The following is a 19,878-nucleotide window of genomic DNA, read 5'->3' as shown; positions in this document are numbered from 1 at the left end:
TCAACTCCTTTGGAGACTACACCTTTTCGAAAAGAAAAACTTTTCATGGATTCCCCTAGATAAATATTGAGTTAAAAAATAAATAAATAAATAAAAAAAAAAATAAAATAAATGTAGTTTCCGAATTTTCCTGTCGTATAGGGAGACGTCTCGCCCCTTTCCTATAGCCACATTTACAGTTTATGATACACAAGTCCAGTATACACTTATAGTTAGCGTTTTTTCATACTTTGATTTATGAAACTTCTCAGGAAAAAATGGAAAATGGCGTTTCCGAGGCACTAAACGTAAAACTTTTCTGGGAGAGCATGCCCCCACACCTCCCTAGAGGCTCGCGTCTTCGGCGCTCGTTTCACTACGCCTTCCTTCCTGTGCTTACCTAAACGGGAAAACCACGCTACGCCCTTGCTACTGTGATTGGTCCAATTTGCTCCCGTGAACCTTTGCGAACTTGTGGTCGCATAAAGATCAAGGAACAAGGCATTGTGGTTAATTTTGTGCGCACCACAATGCAACGCACTGTTTTGCTTTTTCCATTTGGACAGGGTAAGGGACGGAGAGAAATCGAGGTGAGTATTTTGTCGTTTTGAATGCCCCTGATTTTGCGAAATGTTTTTACTTCGTTTATATTTTCTAAACTGCATCTCTTTTAATTTCAGAACGCAATATATTTTCAGTTTTAGCGTCAGGGATATCCTCAAGGTAAGAATAAATGAAAGCAAATTCTTGAAAGTTGTGTTGTTGATTACGTATCTGCGTTGATTATTTACAACTTTGTTCACTCGCAAGCACTCAAGCTACGTACTTGCACTATAATTTGAACACAGCCTCATGCGAAAAGCAAATAATGCATACAAAGACTGTATTTGTAGAGGAATGATGCATGTTTAGCAGTGTTTCAGAACTGTCGAAGCCAGCTGCGCCAAAATCGCTGAGACAGCGTATTAAATAAATACACTGTGTCAGCAGATAAGTGAAATACGCTGTGTCAGCAGATAAACTGTCTCAGCGATTTTGGCGCAGCTGGCTTCGAGAGCTCTGAAACATAGCTAAACATGAATCATTCTTCTACAAATACAGTCTTTGTATGCCTTATTTGCTTTTCGCATGAGGTAGTGTTCAAATTATGGTGTAAGTAGGTAGCTTGAGTGCCTGCGTTTTGTACTCCAATCTTGTGATTACATTTTTTGCAGCAGGAAAAAAATGCATTTTAGCTCAGCTTAAGTCATGAATATGTGAATAACATAAGCATCTTAAATGTCTAACTGGATGTTAGTCGTTTCAAATGACATGCTTGACATGCAAACAACATTTCATTTTCTTTCAGATTTTTATTTGTGCAAATCATTGTATTCACTGCAAGGTCATCGTCAGTTTACTTTTATTAGTTTTCCATTGCTTGCTTTGGTGTAAATTTTCACGCTTCCTTCTAAACTTGATCACTTGGTGCATGTTTATACGCCTCGTTCCAAACTTGATCACTTGGTGTGATGTTTATACGCCCGAAAAAACAAAAGTTAGATTCATTATCGTACCAAAAAAGAAGCTGTTTTCAGCTTATACTCGGGCCTTATTTGACTGCGTGGTGCGTAAGCTTACAATCTTTTGGCAGTGATAACCTCCAGCGTCGTTAATTCCCCCAAAGTGATAGATACAGAGATATAGTGAGGCAATAAGTAACCACCAGATAAAATTGTATTTCTTGCAGTCAGAATGAAATACAGGGAAAACAACATTTGTCATAAACAAATAGACACATAAACAGATTAAGTTTCTTCACGTCTGTTCAAAAATTCTTAATGACTACTTTAAATCATTTCTGTCCAAACCTGTAAATATCCGGACTTGAACAATGATGAGGGAAAATGCTTGCAAAAGTTTGCCTTTTAATACAATGCCAGTGATCACCACAAGATTTGGTAGAAAGCGTAGAACACTTTGAATTGAATGTGGCCTTCACATGCACAACGATCATACCAGAAATTGCTGTTAGCGTCATCAATGCTCGGGGTCATACAGATATTTATATATGACTCTCGGTTCGTATTGAAACATAATCAATGTACACATGGTTTCTGTCTCCAAATCAAAGGTGAAATTAAAGCCCGGGAATTAAAGCATGCCAGTATGAAGCACAAGGTATTCTCCTTAACAAATGCTTTCCCCTGTATTTTACTCGCACTGCAAATAATGTAATTTTATCTGGTGGTTATTTATTGCTTCACTATTGGTACATGTATATCTCTGACTCTGTATCTATCGATTAACACATAAGACTTCGTGTCATGAGTTACGTTGTCGGTCGCGTTCTTTGCAGTCCGGCCGTGAGGTGCCGGGTTATAATTACTTGGGATGCCCTAAGGGGCATACCGTGTCTAAAATTGGGGTCTGGACCATCGTGACCCCCAAAAATATTCTAAAAATTTGAAAATGCGACCGAAAACTTAAATTGTGTCGTCCGAGTACAAAAAAAGGCCGAGAACTTAACTCGTGGCCTGAAGTCTTATCTCTCGGCCCATCGCGACCAAAAAGATAAAAGAATTTGATAACGTGACCAAAAACTTAACTCGAGCTGCCTTACGGCCCGAGTAATAAACAAGTACAACAGGAAACAACAACAATTCAAATGTCCGATATTTTTAGCATTGTAGCTGTCTCACAGGCTTTGTGTAAACACTCTAATAGAGGGCATTTTAGGAACGCTCACTACTTAATTAGTAACGGTAACTGTGTAAGTCAGAAGTCTGTTTCACCGTTAAGTAAAATGACACCACTTGTAATTGTATATTTAACGGTTTCGAAGTTCTTAAATTCCACTCGATGTACAACTGGTTCATAGCAGTTTCTTCGCGGTAAATTCTCAATCTTTTTTCTCCGGAGGTCATTTAAACGAAAATGTGGAATTTGTAAAGGTGAAAAAGAAAAGTCGGAAATTCCTGGGGGGAGGAAGGGGGGGGTCTTCAAAGAACCCCCTGGAACGGAAATTCAAGGGGGTGGTTGGGGGGTATGGATATTTTCTGGAACCACACAATGTACCGGTATAAAAGAAGTTTCGTTAGATTCACAGCGTGAAACATGCGGAGATGAGCCTGCTGCCTGGCAGTGATGACGAATACTTTGAGGACGACTTGTTCATGCCAAGGAATGAGAGAATGTAAAAAATAAAAAGCATTCGAAAATGAAAAAACACAGTGCTCAAAACTCAAAAACGAGGAACCGAGAACACTAAAACTCCAAAACGACTCTACATCTCCTATCCTGTTCTCTTTGTTTTATTGCCAATCTACACTAGAAATAATGTACACTCCTTTGTTGATTTTAATTATTTTACGTAGCGGAGAATTCAGTGAAACATTTGAGGTTTTGAGGTTTAAGGTCTTCAGTTCATCTTTATGTTTTTGTGCATGGTGATGCGGTGATGATCTAATTAACAAAGCTAAAAATATGGAAGACTTCTGCCAGTATTCTATAAAAAGACGCCTCGTCATGCATAATCCTCGCATTTGTTTTAGACTTAAAAAGTAGCTGCAGTTTTGGTTTAAAGCTAATTTTTAATTATTGTCAATCAATATGCTACCAGAAAGTTTGTAATTTTTTGATGAGCTTCCATAAAAATATTGCATTAGCACGCAAGTCTCTTTAGGAACCAACGAAGACCTTAAACTAATCAAGTGGTAAGCAATATGCTGGTATTCAGTCAGTGTAGGATTAAGTCAACCCTTCATTACTGTTAATGCAGGAAATAATCACAATCCTTGTGAAGAGTTTGCAATGTACAGTGTACACAACCATTAACATAAAAATATGATTCACATTTCTATATACCCAGCCCTTGTACTTTATGATATACATGTACATCGCCTGCTGTGATTTTGGAAGGGGAGTTATAAGATAACGATTTTATGAGTAACTTTTCATTTGTTTTCTTCAAATAACTTGTTTGCAGATTCGTAATTTCTGTTAATTACGCCTGTTGCACCAAGTCAAAAAAGGATCCAGTTAGAAAAGCAGTGAATGGTAAGTCATTACCTTATATAATATATAACAGATACAAACTATTCACTAAATATTTATTAATAATAAATATAAGTTTAACTCTGCTGCTTTACTCTGTGCATTATACATCTAGGAACTCGCACAATTCCTCAAAATAGCATCATTGATAATTATTCCACAAGACTTAATCCTGGTTGGTTTTAATAACACACTTTTTTAAGGCAACCGAAATGCAACATGGCAACTAATTCTAAATATATTTTTATTCTTGTGGGCCTATGTCTTTTAAAAGTAATATGTTGTAACATGTTTTTAAGTGAGCTGACTGTACAGCAAATGTACATGTGTAAGAAGGTTCATATCAACATAACTGTTGTGATGCATTGGTGGGGAATGGAATTAAACGAATGTTTGGTTTTGTGAACAGATTTGTTATAGATAATTAGGCTGTTGTAGAGAGATTCGAGTATTGAAGTTTTGAGCGTTATAGTTACCCTTTGTCATATATAGTAAATCACAGAATTGTAGGTTGTATGTGGTTTATATAATTATTTAGCAGTGTAGTTCACTTCAAGAGTGGAAAGATGGTTACATAAAAAACATGGAGTCAGCGAACACTTTTCATTCCACGAATTCAATCTTGCTTTCCACATTACCATGCTCTCAGCAATAACGCATCTACACTGCTCACTATAAAAACCACATACTAGTTACAGTTCCTTGATTCGCTCTAATGAAGGGCTGTTACGCTCGAAAAATCAGCACTCAAATATCTTTACGCTGGTGAAATTTCCTTATTAACTCTGTTGATAAACCAAGCAAAAGTTCAATATTACCTTGATGTTGTTCTTTTTATTAACGAAAATGAAATTAAGTTTCCGCTGTATATTTTGTTTGTTAATATTTCTACAGTGAAGTGAATTTTCAGTTGGGTAACCAACTCTTTTTTGGTTGACACTAATATTTTGCCGTTGCTTCTTAAATTTAAATCATATATTAGTTTCCATTTGATATTTTTGTTGTTTTTATTTATAGAGAGTTTCTGCCAAGCTTTTCTGGCATAACTTCAAGACTGAGGCATTTTGTAAGTGGTTAGTTCACTCACCGACATGTTACGTTCCAAAATATTAAGATGCAAGAGTTATTTATCCAAGGCCCGGTTGTTCGAAAGCCCATTAGAGCTAGTCCACAATTAAAAGTTAATTGAGGTTTTCATCTTGTGCATTAAAAATGGTTTAAAGGCTAATGTCAAGCTAAAGCTAAAGAAAAGTCTAAGTCAATACTAAAGGACAAAAATCGTTTGGAAGAATCTTTATTGATTAGTTATTAAACTCGGATCAAAATTCACGTTAATCCAGGATTAGCTTAATCGGGCTTCGAGCAGCTGGGCCCAGGAGCGAGGGTATTTTTTGATATATTTTCCTCGTGCTGACTGCCCAGTGATGTCAACCAAAAGCTCGATACATGCCTTTTGGTTTATTAGTAATATTGCACTAGTCTGCCTGTAAAGTTTTCAGTCAGGTATATTTTTTTTTTCTTCGTCATAGCCACAAATGTGCATAATTACGCGGAAGGCCTGGGCTGACCGTGTTGAAATTTCAGTCGAGTTTCTTTTTCGTCATAGTCATCATAGTAACAAATCTGCACATTAAAGTATTCATTAAACCTGGAGGTCCAATCAGAATCCATTATCTGCGTGTATGTCAGAAGGGAAGGGAAAGAGGTTTTCTACCAGTGTGACGTCACATAGCTGGTGAAATCAGCCATATTGTTTACAAGTTTTTGACTTAAATATGCAGTTTTCAGAAAGAATACTAACCCTTTTGAAGCGGTGAATCGAAAGGATAAGTGCTAAAAATCAAAGTACTCGACAGTTTAAATGGTGGAAATTGGACAGTTCAAGTTGAAGAAATTAGGTTTTGACTAACCAGATTGTGTTTTGCAATGTGGAGAGAAAAAAGGTCAAACTTAAGTTTAAAACATTACTTTTGTGGCAGACTTTGTCGAACTGATGCCTTAACCTTACTGGAAATCCAGTTCAATAATTAAAATAAATTGAAGGGTTGATTGTCAATTTTTACTTAAAGTTTTCATTTAGGAAAGCTTTTTGTCTGTTCATCTTTCTTTTTTTTTCCTTTTTTTTTTTTTTGTAAAACAAGGACACTTTGTAATCTTACACTTGCTGACATTACATAACCAGTATAGAAAACGTGAGTCAGTCTCGTCAGTAAGTTGTCGTAACCCAATTCCCGGTATGACTACCAGTGGCATAATGCAAGGATACAGCCGCCCAAAACAACACCACGCCATCTTTGTGACTCATACTATATATTCCATTAGCTCAATCGTGATGAGAGGATACGTTTCCACCAGCACTTATTGCTAAACTAACACCAATGCCCATAGGGGTCTTATTTAAAGCAAACAAAGTGTTACACATCAACTTATTCTAAATATATATGTATTATCTTGTGTGCCAAATTATGTAAAAAAAGTGCTGTAGAATGCTTTCAAGGGAGTTGACTGTAGAGAAACGGATTTTATCACGTCGGCAAAGTTTAAAGTTGTCTTAATGCTTCTTCTACTGCACCAATTGTTATTAAGGAAAACGAAATTTAAGTTTACTCTGGATTATATGTATTTGTTTGCCAATACTAATACAAAGAAGTAAATTTTCAATGGGCGATTCCAGAAAATATTCATACCATACCACGGACGGCTTTTAGGATTTCCGAAGGGGAGGGGGCCGGGGGTTCACGATTATGGAATTCTGAGGGCATGGGGGGGGCTATTGCGCGTTTTTTAATCAAGGAAATGCTGTTTTTGAAGTTTTGTTTCGAAAGATTAAAGTACAATCAAGCATAATTATGTGCAGCGTACTGGTAGCGATCCTGCGTGTTTCCATTCTCAGCTTGTGAAACAGCGGCCGAAAAAGTCGCCATCTTTTAGTTTCGCTTACATCACTGTTTATTACTGGGTTTAGTGGACAGGTATTCCAGTCATCTTTGAGAGGAAGACACGGTAATACAATTTGAAATGAAGAAAACGTGACATCGCCTTTTGAGGTTCGATACGATGATCTCGATATGCAAATTTGTAACGCTACGCGGAAGATGTAAACAAAGTCTGCTTTAAAGGCAAGCGAGCGGCCACTTTGAAGTTTCCCCGGTTCCTTGACGAATTCTACCGTAGACGATGTACGTTTTTAAAAAAGGAAATGCTTTTCCCGAAGTTTTCATTCGAAAGATTCAAGTACAATCAAGTATAATCTTGCGCAGCGTACTGCTTGCGCAGCGAAGATATTTCAGAAGCGATCGTGTTACATTCCGCGAAAAAGCCGCAATCTTGTCCACGTGCTCCGGCGTAAGAGTCGATCGATTGGAAGGCTGCTCTTGTATGAAGGTTAATGACTGCTACTTTTTTCAGTAACATTTTGTAAATATTACTGGGTTTAGTGGACAGGTATTCCAAGTCATCTTTGAGAGGAAGACACGGTAATACAATTTGAAATGAAGAAAACGTGACATCGCCTTTTGAGGTTCGATATGATGATCTCGATATGCAAATTTGTAACGCTACGCGCAAGATGTAAATAAACAAAGTCTGCTTTAAAGGCAAGCGAGCGGCCACTTTGAAATTATCTACTTTATCCAATCAGATAAAGTAGATAATTACTAAACAGCAACGATGTATGTTTACTCGTGAGGGACTCGGGCACGTGGAATCGAACATTCAAGACGCGCATCACATATCACTGATAAATTTGCATTAAGTTGTTTTCAATGTTGTTGACAATAGGTTTTCTCCTTCCTCGCTATAAGAGTTTGAAATAGTTAATACTAGGTATTCGTAATGTGGTAATTGAAACCACAAGTTTTCTCTTGATAGTGCCTGGAATCACAGATACAATTTTTGGTTCAGAAACTGAAGCCGACTGAAGCATGCGAGGAGTCCTGGGATCCCAGACATTCTATGGATTGTGTGCGTGTATAAAACAAGGGGTGAAAAGAAATAATTTTTGTTTTCATCCAATGCGTTGTTCTAGTTTCCTTCTTTTCTTAAAGGAGTTGAATAGCACAAGAAAACAAAGAGGAGTAAAACTGCCGTAAATGGTGTTTATTATTATAGCCAAATTCGGACTTAAAAGAAGTTTTCACAGCCTGGCCTCTAGCGGTAGGTTTTTCTTGTCGCTGAAGAGTAAAGCTTGTCGCCTAGCGTCGCTAGATCACAGCCCTGAGGAGGCATAAATTCATGTTCTTTTGTTCATATAGGCGTTGCTAAAGTCGAAAATGTACTTCCCAGAAAGACCGGAAATTCTGAAGGGGAGGGGGGGTTCACGATTATGGAATTCTGAGGGCATGGGGGGGTAACGCATTTTGGAATTTCCGAAGGCAAGGGGGGGTTAAAACATGGAAGCTGTCCGTTGTTGGGTATGGATATTTTCTGGAATTGCCCAATTGGTTAATCCTAGTGAAAATCTTTTTAAGATCCTTGAGGATCTTTAAAGATCTGCATTAGGATCTTTTGTGGATCTTGATGAGGATCTTTTAGGATCTTGATGCATATCCTCAAAGATCTTGTAGGATCTTACAGAGATCCTCGATGTCCCTACCAAGTCCCTGCAAAGATCCTTGGAGATCCTTCAGGATCTTTGCAGATTTTAAAGATCCTTGCTGGAACCTGAAGGATCTTAACAGGACCCTGAAGGAACTTCGAATAAAAAAAATGTGAAAATGTTTTAAACGGCGCATCAGAATAATCTTATTCAACCTGTAGAGAATAATAAATTTGAGGATCATTTTAGTGCAAGAATGGAGATTTTTCGTTAAATCAGAGCAAAGTGAAAAGTGTTTTAGTTCTTTCCACAAAGTGCAGTGTCTTAAATTTAATTAGTGAAGTGTCGGCATGAACTTTAAATAAAAAAGGTGAAAATTTTTTAATCTGCGCATCCGAATAATCTTATCCAATCTGTAGAGAATAATTTGACGATCATTTTAGTGCAAGAATGGATATTTGCCTTTTCAGACCCCCAGGAACGGGCACCCTTTGCCACCTTACATGGATATTGCCATAGTAACTTCTTACAAGCTTCACACGATTGATCAGGTTTGGTTCCTACCTGGGCGGGGGGGATAATGAGTTAACGCCCGCGCGCTTAGCGCCGGCACCTGGGATTTGAGTAGGACGCTCGAGTACAAAGACTTAACGAATGCTTGCCAGTTCTGAAACCCAACAGCACATTGTTGGGGCTATTCTTAACGAAATAAATGGGAGAAACGACCAAAAAATACAAGAGACTACTTCAGTGTGAGGAATTCAACTTTACTTGAGATAAATGTAATCTTTATTAATTTTAGTCGAAACCCATGTTTCCTATAGCCCATGCAGGAACTTTCCAATTTCCGCCATTTTAAACTGTCCAGTACTTCTTAGAAAATACTCTTGATTTACTTTCTCAAATGGGGTTAATTCTGTTTTTAAAAATGGCATATTTCAATCTTAAAGATGTAAACAATGTGGCCGCCAATTTCAGTGAAAAAACCTTTTTACTGATTAGTGGCTATGTGATGTCACACAGATAGGGATGAGTCTATCAATTGTCCCCTCCCCACTGACATATGACAAGATAATGGTTCTGATAGGGTTGTTTTTGTTAAAGACAATGAGAACTATAGAGCACAGAAGTATCCCCTCCAGGAGAGAACAGAATTTAATTCAGGTTCAATTAATAATTTATTAATTCATATTTGCAGTTTTGTGACTACAATGAAGAAAAAAAAATGATGACGACGAACAAATAGAAACTGACCGAAACTTCGACATGTTCTTCCCTGAGGGCATCCCACGTAACTATTTCGGATGCTCTACCACTGAGCTACAGGAGACTTGTCGGAGCTAAGGCCATTAAACTAGGTTCATGGGACAAATATCCTGCATACTGCTAGGATTTGAATGTCGTTGAGTGGAATGTGTGAAAGAAATGTTTTTAACCTGGTGAATAAATGAGAGATGTATCTTTTCAGTCGATCAGTGACACAAGCATACTCGGAAAAACTGAGAAAATCCGATTTCTCTCAACAGGAGTTGAACCAAAGACCTAGCTATATACTAGGCTAACAGCCAGTCTGTACAGGGCTAATAGTGCCACCAGCATTAGGAATAAACTCAGTAAACTAGGTAACTGTTTGTTTTCAAATTTCTTATTTGCAGAGAGAATTTCTGTCAAGCTTTCCTGACGTAACACTAACGGCATTTTGTAAGAGGTGAGTTATACTCAATAGTGTTAAGCTTTTAACAGATTAAGTTGTGAGGGTTATTGATCAAGACAGTGTGCAAAGAAAGTCGTGTCCAATAGCCTAGGGCTAGTGGATTTTGTGATTGCGCTAGTGGATTCTGACCATCACTTGCCTGACGGGCAAGTGAAGTTTTTTGGGAATCAAAATTAAAAATTTACTGTAAGACGTACGTTTTTAACTTTCGGGTAGATTTATGTGAACAGAAAGCCGTTTATCAAGCTGATTTCACAAAGGGAAATCTTTTGAAAAAAGTGTCGCATTACATTTCATGCTTGACGTATAAGTGCGTGAAATTTTTCCTTTGTAGTCTTGTCCACGCAATCTTCAAGCAAAAATAATTTGAGACATGACTTAATTACTCTGGCTAAATAAGAGTTATTTCAAAGAAAGCTAGTTGTCTGTATTTATTATGACAGATTGCTAAGTGGGAACCTAACTACTATACAGGGGAAAGCATTTGTTAAGAATAATACCTCTTGCTTTATACGGACACTTTGATCCTTACGTTTTCACTATTAATTTGGAGACAGAAACCATTTCTACATTGATTATTTTTCAATAGTATACGCGAGTTAGATCCCCTTATCTGTTGCCCAGCGCCCAGCGGGGTGATGACGTTGTCGCAGAGTAATTTCCGGTATGATTTCCAGTAACACAACGATAAAATATCACGCAGCCCCTCTGAATAAAACCATTCAATTATTTCAATTGCGAAGGGAGGATAGTTTTTAAAAATCTGCGAAGCATACAATAGGGAATAAATGGGGCTACATTACGCATCACGTGAAAATGCTATTAGGGGCATTTTGTTATTTTTACACGGGATGCCTGCAGGGCAGACCGTGTCTAGGTTTCGGTCTATCTTTTTTTTTTTCTTTTTTTTTCTTCGTCGTAGTCACAAATCTGCATATTAATTTATTATGCGGGATGCCCTGAGGAGCAGACAGTGTCGAAATTTCGGTGGTGTTCCTTTTTTTCTTCATCGTAGTCGTAAATGGGAATCTTTCAATTATTAACTTGTTTTACATTTATCAAATTCAGTTTTCTCCTAGAGGGGATATTTTTGTCTCCTATCGTCCTTATTGTCTTTAGCAAAAACAGTCTAATCAGAATGCAATATCTTAGTGTATGTCAGGAGGGACTGGAGGAGAGTTAATTACTATTGTGACGTCACGCCCTCATTATTTCTCGGTGGAACTGAAAAGGCTTCTGTAGTGACGTGGCCATATTGTTTGAAAGTTTTAGATTGAAATGTGCTGTTTACAGAAAGAAAATTAACCCTTTTGAAGCGGTAAATCAAAAGAATAACTTCTGAGAAGCACTCGACAGTTAAAACGGTGGAAATTGGAGAGTTGTTTGACAGTTGTAGAACCATGATGAGAGGAGAAGAGGTCATTGATAAGCTAAACACATCACATCACTTTGTCGAATTGATGCTTAAATGTTACTGGAAATCCACTTCACAGAAAGATTGAATGTTTGATTGCCAATATTTACTAAAAGATTTCATTTAGGAAAGCTTTTTGCCTGTTTTCTTTCTGGCTTTTTTTTTTTTGGGGGGGGGGGGGGGGGAAACGAGAACAATTAGCAATCTTACACTTTTATTAAAATTACATAACCAGAATAGAAAACGTGAGTGAGGCCATGTGTGTGGTCGCAATTTGCGGTATAACGATAAGTAGCGTGACAGAAGGGAAAAGGAAAAATCCACTATCTTTGTGACTCCAACTATTTCATCAGCTAGTTTTATTAGATAGTTTAAAAAATCTGTGAAGCATACAATGGTAATAAATGAGGCCACATTAAGCATCCTGTGAAAATGCCATTAGGGGCATCTTATTTATTTACTGCCTGATTGAGCAAACGAGTGAGTTATAAAGTTCACGTAGAATGTATCAGAGCACTTGGATTATTGTCCGAGTGTGCCTGTGTCACTAACTGAATAATACATCATTCTCATTTATTAAGGCTTAAAATACTCATCACGTTTATTCCATTGCACGTATGCCACACGACATCCTGGCACTCCTAGCAGTAATATGCAGTACGCAGGATGTTTGTTGCATGAACCTAGTTTAATGGCTTTAGGTTCCACGAGTCTCCTGTAGCTCAGTGATAGAACATCCAAACTAGTAATCAGAAGGTCTTAGGTTCGACTCCTGATATATAAGACCACTAGGGTTTTTTTTTTTTTCGAATATGCCTGTGTCATTCTCATTTATTTAACGGGCTTAAAAAATAGTCCATCACATTTATTCCAAAGCTCACTTAGAATGTTTGTCGAATAGTTACATTAAAAAACCACTTTGAAAGTTTTCAGACGCAGAAGGCCGTTAAATTATGCCACAGATGGGGTTAAAATGTTAATCAGCCAGTTTACTCTAAAATCAGTGACACGAGTTGTAACAACAGAACGTGGTTACGTAAATTTTCCTTTCATCATAACAGACAAAAAGTATATATATATATATATATATATATATATATATATATATATATATATATATATATATTGTGAATCACTGAAACCGTTTCACAAAGATTGCGTGTCAGTAGTGCTCAATTTTGTGAAAACCATTATGGATTAAAATCATACTAGAGTCGGAAAAAATGGGAATTTGCCTTCACAACATATACTTTCTTTTCTTCTTAGCTAAAATGGGGAACTCCAATCATCATTCTGGCGAAATGTCGGATAACAAGTCAGACTGTTTAGTGAACCGCTTGGAAGAGCTTAAAATCGCCAAGCAAACTGGTGATAAGATGGGGGAAGTACAGGCCTGTTTCAATCTGGGTTTGGCTTACGACAGTCAGGGTAATTTTCGACAAGCCATAAAGTATTTCAACCAATGCCTTTGTATCGCTAAGGAAGAGGGATGCAGGGGTGGGGAGGTAGCAGCCTATTGCAATCTTGGAAGTATTTATCACCATCTGGGTAACTTTCAACAAGCTATAGAGTGCCACGAACGACATCTTAGTATTGCTAAAGAATTAGAGGACAGAGCTGGGGAGGCATTGGCCTGTTTTAATTTGGGCGTCGTTAATGACAGTCTGCACTACTTTGAGCAGGCTATAGAATATTACAAAGAATGTGCTAATATCTCTAAGGAGGTACGGGATAGGGCCAGGGAGGGAAAAGCCTATCGCAATCTGGGAAGTCTTTATCACCGTCTGGGTGATTTTCAACAAGCTATAGAGTGCCACAAAGTGCATCTTGATATTGCTAAAGAATTAGGAGACAGAGCTGAGGAGGCATTGGCCTGTTTTAGTTTGGGCGTCGTTAATGACAGTCTGCACAACTTTGAGCAGGCTAAAGAGTATTACAAAGAGTGCGCTAATATCGCTAAGGAGGTAGGGGATAAGGCCAGGGAGGGACATGCCCTTAGCGGTCTGGGTAGCACTTATTGCAGTCTACGTAATTTTCAGCAAGCTATAGAGTGCCACAAAGTGCATCTTGATATTGCTAAAGAATTAGGGGACAGAGCTGGGGAGGCATTGGCCTGTTTTAATTTGGGCGTCGTTAATGACAACCTGCACAACTTTAAGCAGGCTATAGAGTATTACAAAGAGTGCGCTAATATCGCTAAGGAGGTAGGGGATAGGGCAATGGAGGGACATGCCCATAGTGGTCTGGGTAGCACTTATTGCAGTCTACGTAATTTTCAGCAAGCTATAGAGTGCCACAAAGTGCATCTTGATATTGCTAAAGAATTAGGAGACAGAGCTGAGGAGGCATTGGCCTGTTTTAGTTTGGGCGTCGTTAATGACAGTCTGCACAACTTTGAGCAGGCTAAAGAGTATTACAAAGAGTGCGCTAATATCGCTAAGGAGGTAGGGGATAAGGCCAGGGAGGGACATGCCCATAGTGGTCTGGGTAGCACTTATTGCAGTCTACGTAATTTTCAGCAAGCTATAGAGTGCCACAAAGTGCATCTTGATATTGCTAAAGAATTAGGGGACAGAGCTGGGGAGGCATTGGCCTGTTTTAATTTGGGCGTCGTTAATGACAATCTGCACAACTTTGAGCAGGCTATAGAGTATTACAAAGAATGCGCTAATATCGCTAAGGAGGTAGGGGATAGGGCAATGGAGGGAAAAGCCTATCGCAATCTGGGAAGTCTTTATCACCGTCTGGGTGATTTTCAACAAGCTATAGAGTGCCACAAAGTGCATCTTAATATTGCAAAAGAATTAGGAGACAGAGCTGCGGAGGCATTGGCCTGTTTTAGTTTGGGCGTCGTTAATGACAGTCTGCACAACTTTGAGCAGGCTATAGAGTATTACAAAAAATGTGCTAATATCGCTAAGGATGTAGGGGATAGGGCAATGGAGGGAAACGCCTATTGCAAACTGGCTAGACGTTATCATCGTTCCGGTAATTTTAAACAAGCCATAGAGTGCAGCAAACTACGTCTTGGTATCGCTAAAGAATTAGGGGACAGGTGTGGAGAGAGCGAAGCCTATGACAATCTGGGCGACGATTATGAAAGTCTGGGACATTTTCAACAAGCAATCGGTTACTACAAATTGTCTCTTCGTATAATTAAAGAACTGGGGAACATGTTACAGGAGACAAAAGCATATTTTAAAATGATCAGGTGTAATTCACGCCTGGTTGATCTTCAACAAGGCATAGAGTCCCGCAAGCAGCTACTCAGTATCGCCAAAGACGTAGGAGACAGTAGTGGTGAGGCGTTAGCTTTTGGAAGTCTGGGTGTTTGTTATTTCCAATTGGGTGATTTTGACCAAGCCATAGAATACACAAAACGAGGTCTTCATATCTTCAAAGAATTGGGTGATAGGGTTTCAGAGGGATTTGCTTATGCTTATTTGGGCAACATTTTTCACGAACTTTGTAATTTTGAAGAAGCAATTAAGCACCACAAACTACAGCTTAGTATTGCAAAAGAAGTAGGGGACAAAGTTCAGGAGGCAAGTGCATGCTGTTCTCTAGGTCATGATTATGAATGGTCGGGTTCCTTTAGTGAAGCTCTTAATTATTATCGATCCAGCGTAAAAATTTTTGATGACGTAAGAGCTCTTCTTCAGTCAGAAGATGCATTGAAAATAAGCTTTCGAGAAAGCTACCGCTGTGCGTCCGCTTCTTTGTGGAAAACTCTCTTGAAGAATGGAGAGACTGATAAGGCTTTATGTGCTGCTGACAGAGGGCGAGCACAGGCCTTAATGGATGTTTTGAAAGAACAGTATGGTGTTGAGTCACTACCGTCCGCGTCAGGTGAGCCTAAGGAAATGATTTCCTGCCTATTAAACAATTTAACCACACAAACAGTTTTTGTTGCGCTTGATCAGAACACAATCATGTTTTGGTTTCTGAGAAAAGGCAAAGAGATTATCTGTAAACGAAAGGAAATCGAATGTGAAAGTTGCAAGTCATTAATAGACGCTACTTTGAGAGACATTGGTGCAGGCGTTCGGGTCAAGTGCGAGAATCGGTCAATGGAGGAGCTAGGAGATGACCCGCGGTGCAACAGACAAGCTGCTGAGAAAATAGAACAACCACCGACCTCCACTGCAAATCCTTTGCGCCCGCTGTATGACGATATTATTGGCCCCATTGCAGACTTGCTTGAAGGTGACCAGTTAATCGTTGTTCCGGATGGTCCGTTGTGCTTGGCTCCTTATTCTGCACTGAGTGAATCAATCAGAATCCGCATTTTTCCCTCGCTGGGCGCCTTAACACTGATCACAGGTGCGCCTGAGGATTTGCACTGTAAGAGTGGAGCGCTGCTCGTGGGAGATCCATGTTTAGAAGAAGTTACCAATCTGGTGGGAGAGCCCTTTTGGGAGCCACTACCATTCGCCAGAAAGGAAGTAGAAATGATTGGAGACCTTCTGAAGACCACACCCCTCATCGGAAGGAATGCAACTAAGGGAGCCGTATTACGAAGGCTCACGTCGGTTGCTTTGGTGCACATTGCCGCACATGGATGTGCCAAAACTGGGGAAATTCTTTTGGCCCCAAACCCAGGTTGGACATCCCGCATCCCTGAGAAAGAATATTACATTTTAACAATGTCAGATGTGCAAGCCGTTTGTCTGCGAGCAAGACTGGTTGTGCTTAGCTGCTGTCACAGTGGCCAGGGAGAAGTCAAGTCCGAGGGCGTGGTTGGTATAGCGCGTGCTTTCTTGTGTGCTGGTGCTCGTTCTGTTCTGGTGTCACTCTGGGCGATTGATGACGAGGCCACCATGGAGTTCATGAAACACTTCTACCAACACCTGGCAGATGGAAAAAGCGCGAGTGTGGCTCTTCACCAGTCTATGAAATTTCTACGTGAGTCAGAGCGGTTCCGGTCCTTGAAGTACTGGGCTCCATTTGTGCTGATCGGTGATGACGTGACGATTGAATTTGGGAAAAGAAATAGAAGAAGATGGTGAGTTAAGTTTGTCTTATACTTTTGAGGATTTAAAAGGAGTATTTTTATGGAAAACAAAGACAGTTTACTATAAACTTACCAGTGGAATAAAAGCAAAATCTCTGTAAAAATTATTTCAATAACCAAGCCTTCTGCTGTTCATTAAAACAAGGGTATAATCAGTTTGAGGATAGCTTCGTTACCTTGGTGAGGAGTGTGTACAATTTGTTTTGTTTTGATTCCATTCGCCGCTTCAGGTTGAGCAAGCCTGTTGCGAGTTTGTTAATCAGAATGCTGACAGCGATCATAAAGCCGACTGAGATTGCCCTCGAGGAAAAATATTGCTTAACACAAAAGCACACATGCATGGCTTTCAATATTCAACATTTTCTCTCACGCAATATCTTGCATGCCTTCGAATTTCAAAAGTTCGTCCCTAAAACCTAGAACAGGTGTAGTTGATTATGGACTGGCGGAAGACCAAAAGTGAAGCACATTATTAACTTGATTTTGAAATTCAAAGTGAACTCTTGAGGTCTTGAAAAGCACATAAAACTGCCCCCTTCCCTCTCCTCCCCTTCCCTTTCCCTTTATAATTAAACCATCTCTCTCTCTCTTTTTTTTCTGACAATCAAACGGAGCACTTCACATTAACTACAGAAACTTGTAAGTCAGAGCCTCCAGAAAAGCGGAAACTAATCCCAGATCTTTTATTTCACAGAGATGCCGCATCATTCTCAGGACAAGAGGGGCCCACTTGGTGAGAAACTGATGCATTGATAAAGTCCACTTGGCCTGATGCAAATTATCACTACCACTTGTATATAGTGTAAAACCAAACGAGGAGAATGTATTAAGTGTTTCCTTTCCTGATTTCAGTCCTGTTCCATGTGGAGAGAAGAACATGTAAATACTTTTATGAAGTTTTCAACTATAATTTTTAGCAGTTTTAATATAACATTAAGACAACTGGACACATGAACTTGACCTTACGTCTAATTTTTGTAATTGTGTTAGAAATAAGATGCTAATATTCTAGATACAGTGTAGTTTGAAGTCATTGTATATATTTTTGGAAGGCATTGCTCGCTATGAGACAATATTCTTAAAAGAGTGTCATTTCCAGTCTTTTTAGGTGCGGATGTAAACAGCATGATTTTCCCAAGTGAGAGAGACTATATTCTTTTTCTCAGTGATACATCTCAGTCGCAATGATTCGGTCGTGCATATTGTTGTATTGTCTGAGCCCCTCGTGGGTATACAAATTAAGTAAGTTAAATAAGTATGAGTAGATATAGAGCCCTTTTCCATTGAGTGTCGAAAGTAACCTAGAATATGCTTTGTGATTGGTTAGTAAAATTTCCGCCATTTTCTCATCCAATAACGAGGAAGAACAAAAACCCAGTAGTGCCTGGCTCGCATTCGTTTTTCGCGCTTGGCGTCTCTTACATGTATTTTCTTAAAACTGTGATTGGTTTATTGGGCTTTTCACATCTTTTGTGATTGGTCAGAGAAATTTCCTATGGATTGGTTTTACGACACTCAATTGATAACGACTCTAAAAAGTAAGTAAGCAAGCTTATTGTGTTTACGCGATACCCGTACGATTTTCAAACCGGTTTACATTCGTTTCCATCCTAACGGATAAAGATTCTCATTTTTGTACGAAAATGCGATATGACTGTTTGTTTTACTTATTTCTACATACACCCTGATACAGGATGAATCTTATATCGTTATTAAGCCTGCTTTTGTTAATGCAGTGTTATCAGGCGTTCAAGTCGTTACCGGAATGGAGGTCTAACTGGTATGGTATAAACCGCCCCATTACAGAACAATCAGTGTAGCGTAAAATAAGTGGCGGTATTTGTAATAAAATAGTGAAATTTGTAAAACGAGTTTGATCTGATAACATTAGAATCCAACCCGAATTTGTTAAGTTCTTGATGTTTTTCGTTGAAGGCCTCCAAAGCCACAGTTAAGATCCTCCTTAGACAGACTCGTACCTAGTCGCCATTTGATGCTCGTGGGGCGAGAGAAGATTGGATAAGTGTGTGGATTGAGGCGCTTCTCAATCCACTCTTGATCCAGTCCGTCTCTCGTCCCACAAACAATAGGGACTGGGAACAAGTCTGCTCTTCAGCGCAGTCGAGAATAACTGAACGTGTATTTGCTTTATTAACAGAGTTAATAACTAAAGATAAATTGGCCGCTGTAATCTTTATCTGGATTCGCTGTGACGGGGGGTTAACGCTCGAAACGTCAGCACTCGAATCTCTTTACGGTGGCCAATAGGCCTTATCACGGTTTTCGACGCCATTTTGACGGGTAGGCAAACAAGCTTGAAATAAGTGTTTGTATGGAAATCCGATGTCAAATAATTTTCATAAAACATCGCTTCCGAAAAATTCATGAATTGGAAACTTTTGGCACTAGAAAAAGGATTTTAAGAACAAAATTAGAGGGATGTAGCTGTGACAGAAAGCGTCCAGTCGTGTTTTGAACTTTCCATACATTTGTCTGTATAGCGAACCAGCCGTGAGCTGCTACTAAAAATAGTTCGCGGGAAAAAATACAGGGAAATGTATGGAAAGTTCCAAAGTTACAAGCCTGTTTGCCTACCTGTCAAAATGGCGTCGAAAACCGTGATAAGGCCAATTTACCTTTAGTTACCAACTCTGCTGATAAACCAAACATTCGTTTCTACTCCCCACCGACGCAGCACCACAGTTTCTTCAGAAACTAATCCCCTTGTGGAGAATAATTGGCTTGCTCACAAGTCAAGCTTATCAGCTTATCCTCGGCGAGTAAACAAAATAAATCAAACGCCTTTTAGAACGGTGCTTCCTATTACAAAAGTATTTTTGCACCGTGTGACTTTGCGGAGAAAAGTAGATCTTAGTAGGGGCTACTGGAATCCAAAAAGTAAATTTGAGGTTAACCCCACCCCCCCCCCACCCCCCGCCTTTTTTTTTTTCAGAGACTAAGCAGCAATAATTGGCTAAAACTGTAAAAATGCTTAACATTATATGTTTTTCTCTTCAAATTGAATGTCTAATATCTCTGAAAATGTGTGGTTTCCCGTAATTTTCGTTTTGGGTTTAAACAACTCTTGCTAAATTCTGCTTTTTCGGAAAAGATTTAACCGGCGCAAATCCGGCGTTAGTGGGGTCACCTCGATAATACGGCCAAATTCTCTTGACCCGTTGGTG

The 19,878-nt window shown here is 39.1% G+C and overlaps 1 protein-coding gene across 3 annotated transcripts; it reads left to right on the top strand.

Moving 5' to 3' along the window:
* Positions 1-494: 494 nt before the first annotated feature.
* Positions 495-18,561, top strand: LOC146466417 (uncharacterized). Of its 3 annotated transcripts, XM_085127377.1 has the most exons (8): positions 495-569; positions 660-702; positions 3,947-4,017; positions 5,032-5,080; positions 10,207-10,259; positions 12,946-13,184; positions 13,425-16,684; positions 17,388-18,561. In XM_085127377.1, coding segments are annotated over exons 6-8 (3,495 nt in total). In that variant the 5' UTR covers positions 495-569; positions 660-702; positions 3,947-4,017; positions 5,032-5,080; positions 10,207-10,259; positions 12,946-12,950; the 3' UTR covers positions 17,389-18,561. The 3 variants fall into 3 exon arrangements, with proteins under 3 accessions (XP_084983503.1, XP_084983501.1, XP_084983502.1); XM_085127375.1 differs by having other exon boundaries at positions 12,946-16,684; XM_085127376.1 differs by having other exon boundaries at positions 5,032-5,087; positions 12,946-16,684.
* Positions 18,562-19,878: the final 1,317 nt, after the last annotated feature.

The sequence above is a fragment of the Pavona decussata genome, unplaced genomic scaffold (genome assembly GCF_977016875.1).
Source record: "Pavona decussata unplaced genomic scaffold, jaPavDecu1.1 SCAFFOLD_144, whole genome shotgun sequence".
In the NCBI taxonomy this organism is placed as follows: Eukaryota; Metazoa; Cnidaria; class Anthozoa; order Scleractinia; family Agariciidae; genus Pavona; species Pavona decussata.
Note: the sequence above shows the minus strand (reverse complement) of the source record. Positions and strands in the feature narration are given on the sequence as shown.

What these genes read in the sequence shown, in the direction of transcription:
- LOC146466417 (XM_085127375.1), top strand. Translation starts at nt 12,951, where the DNA reads ATGGGGAACTCCAATCATCATTCTGGCGAAATGTCGGATAACAAGTCA.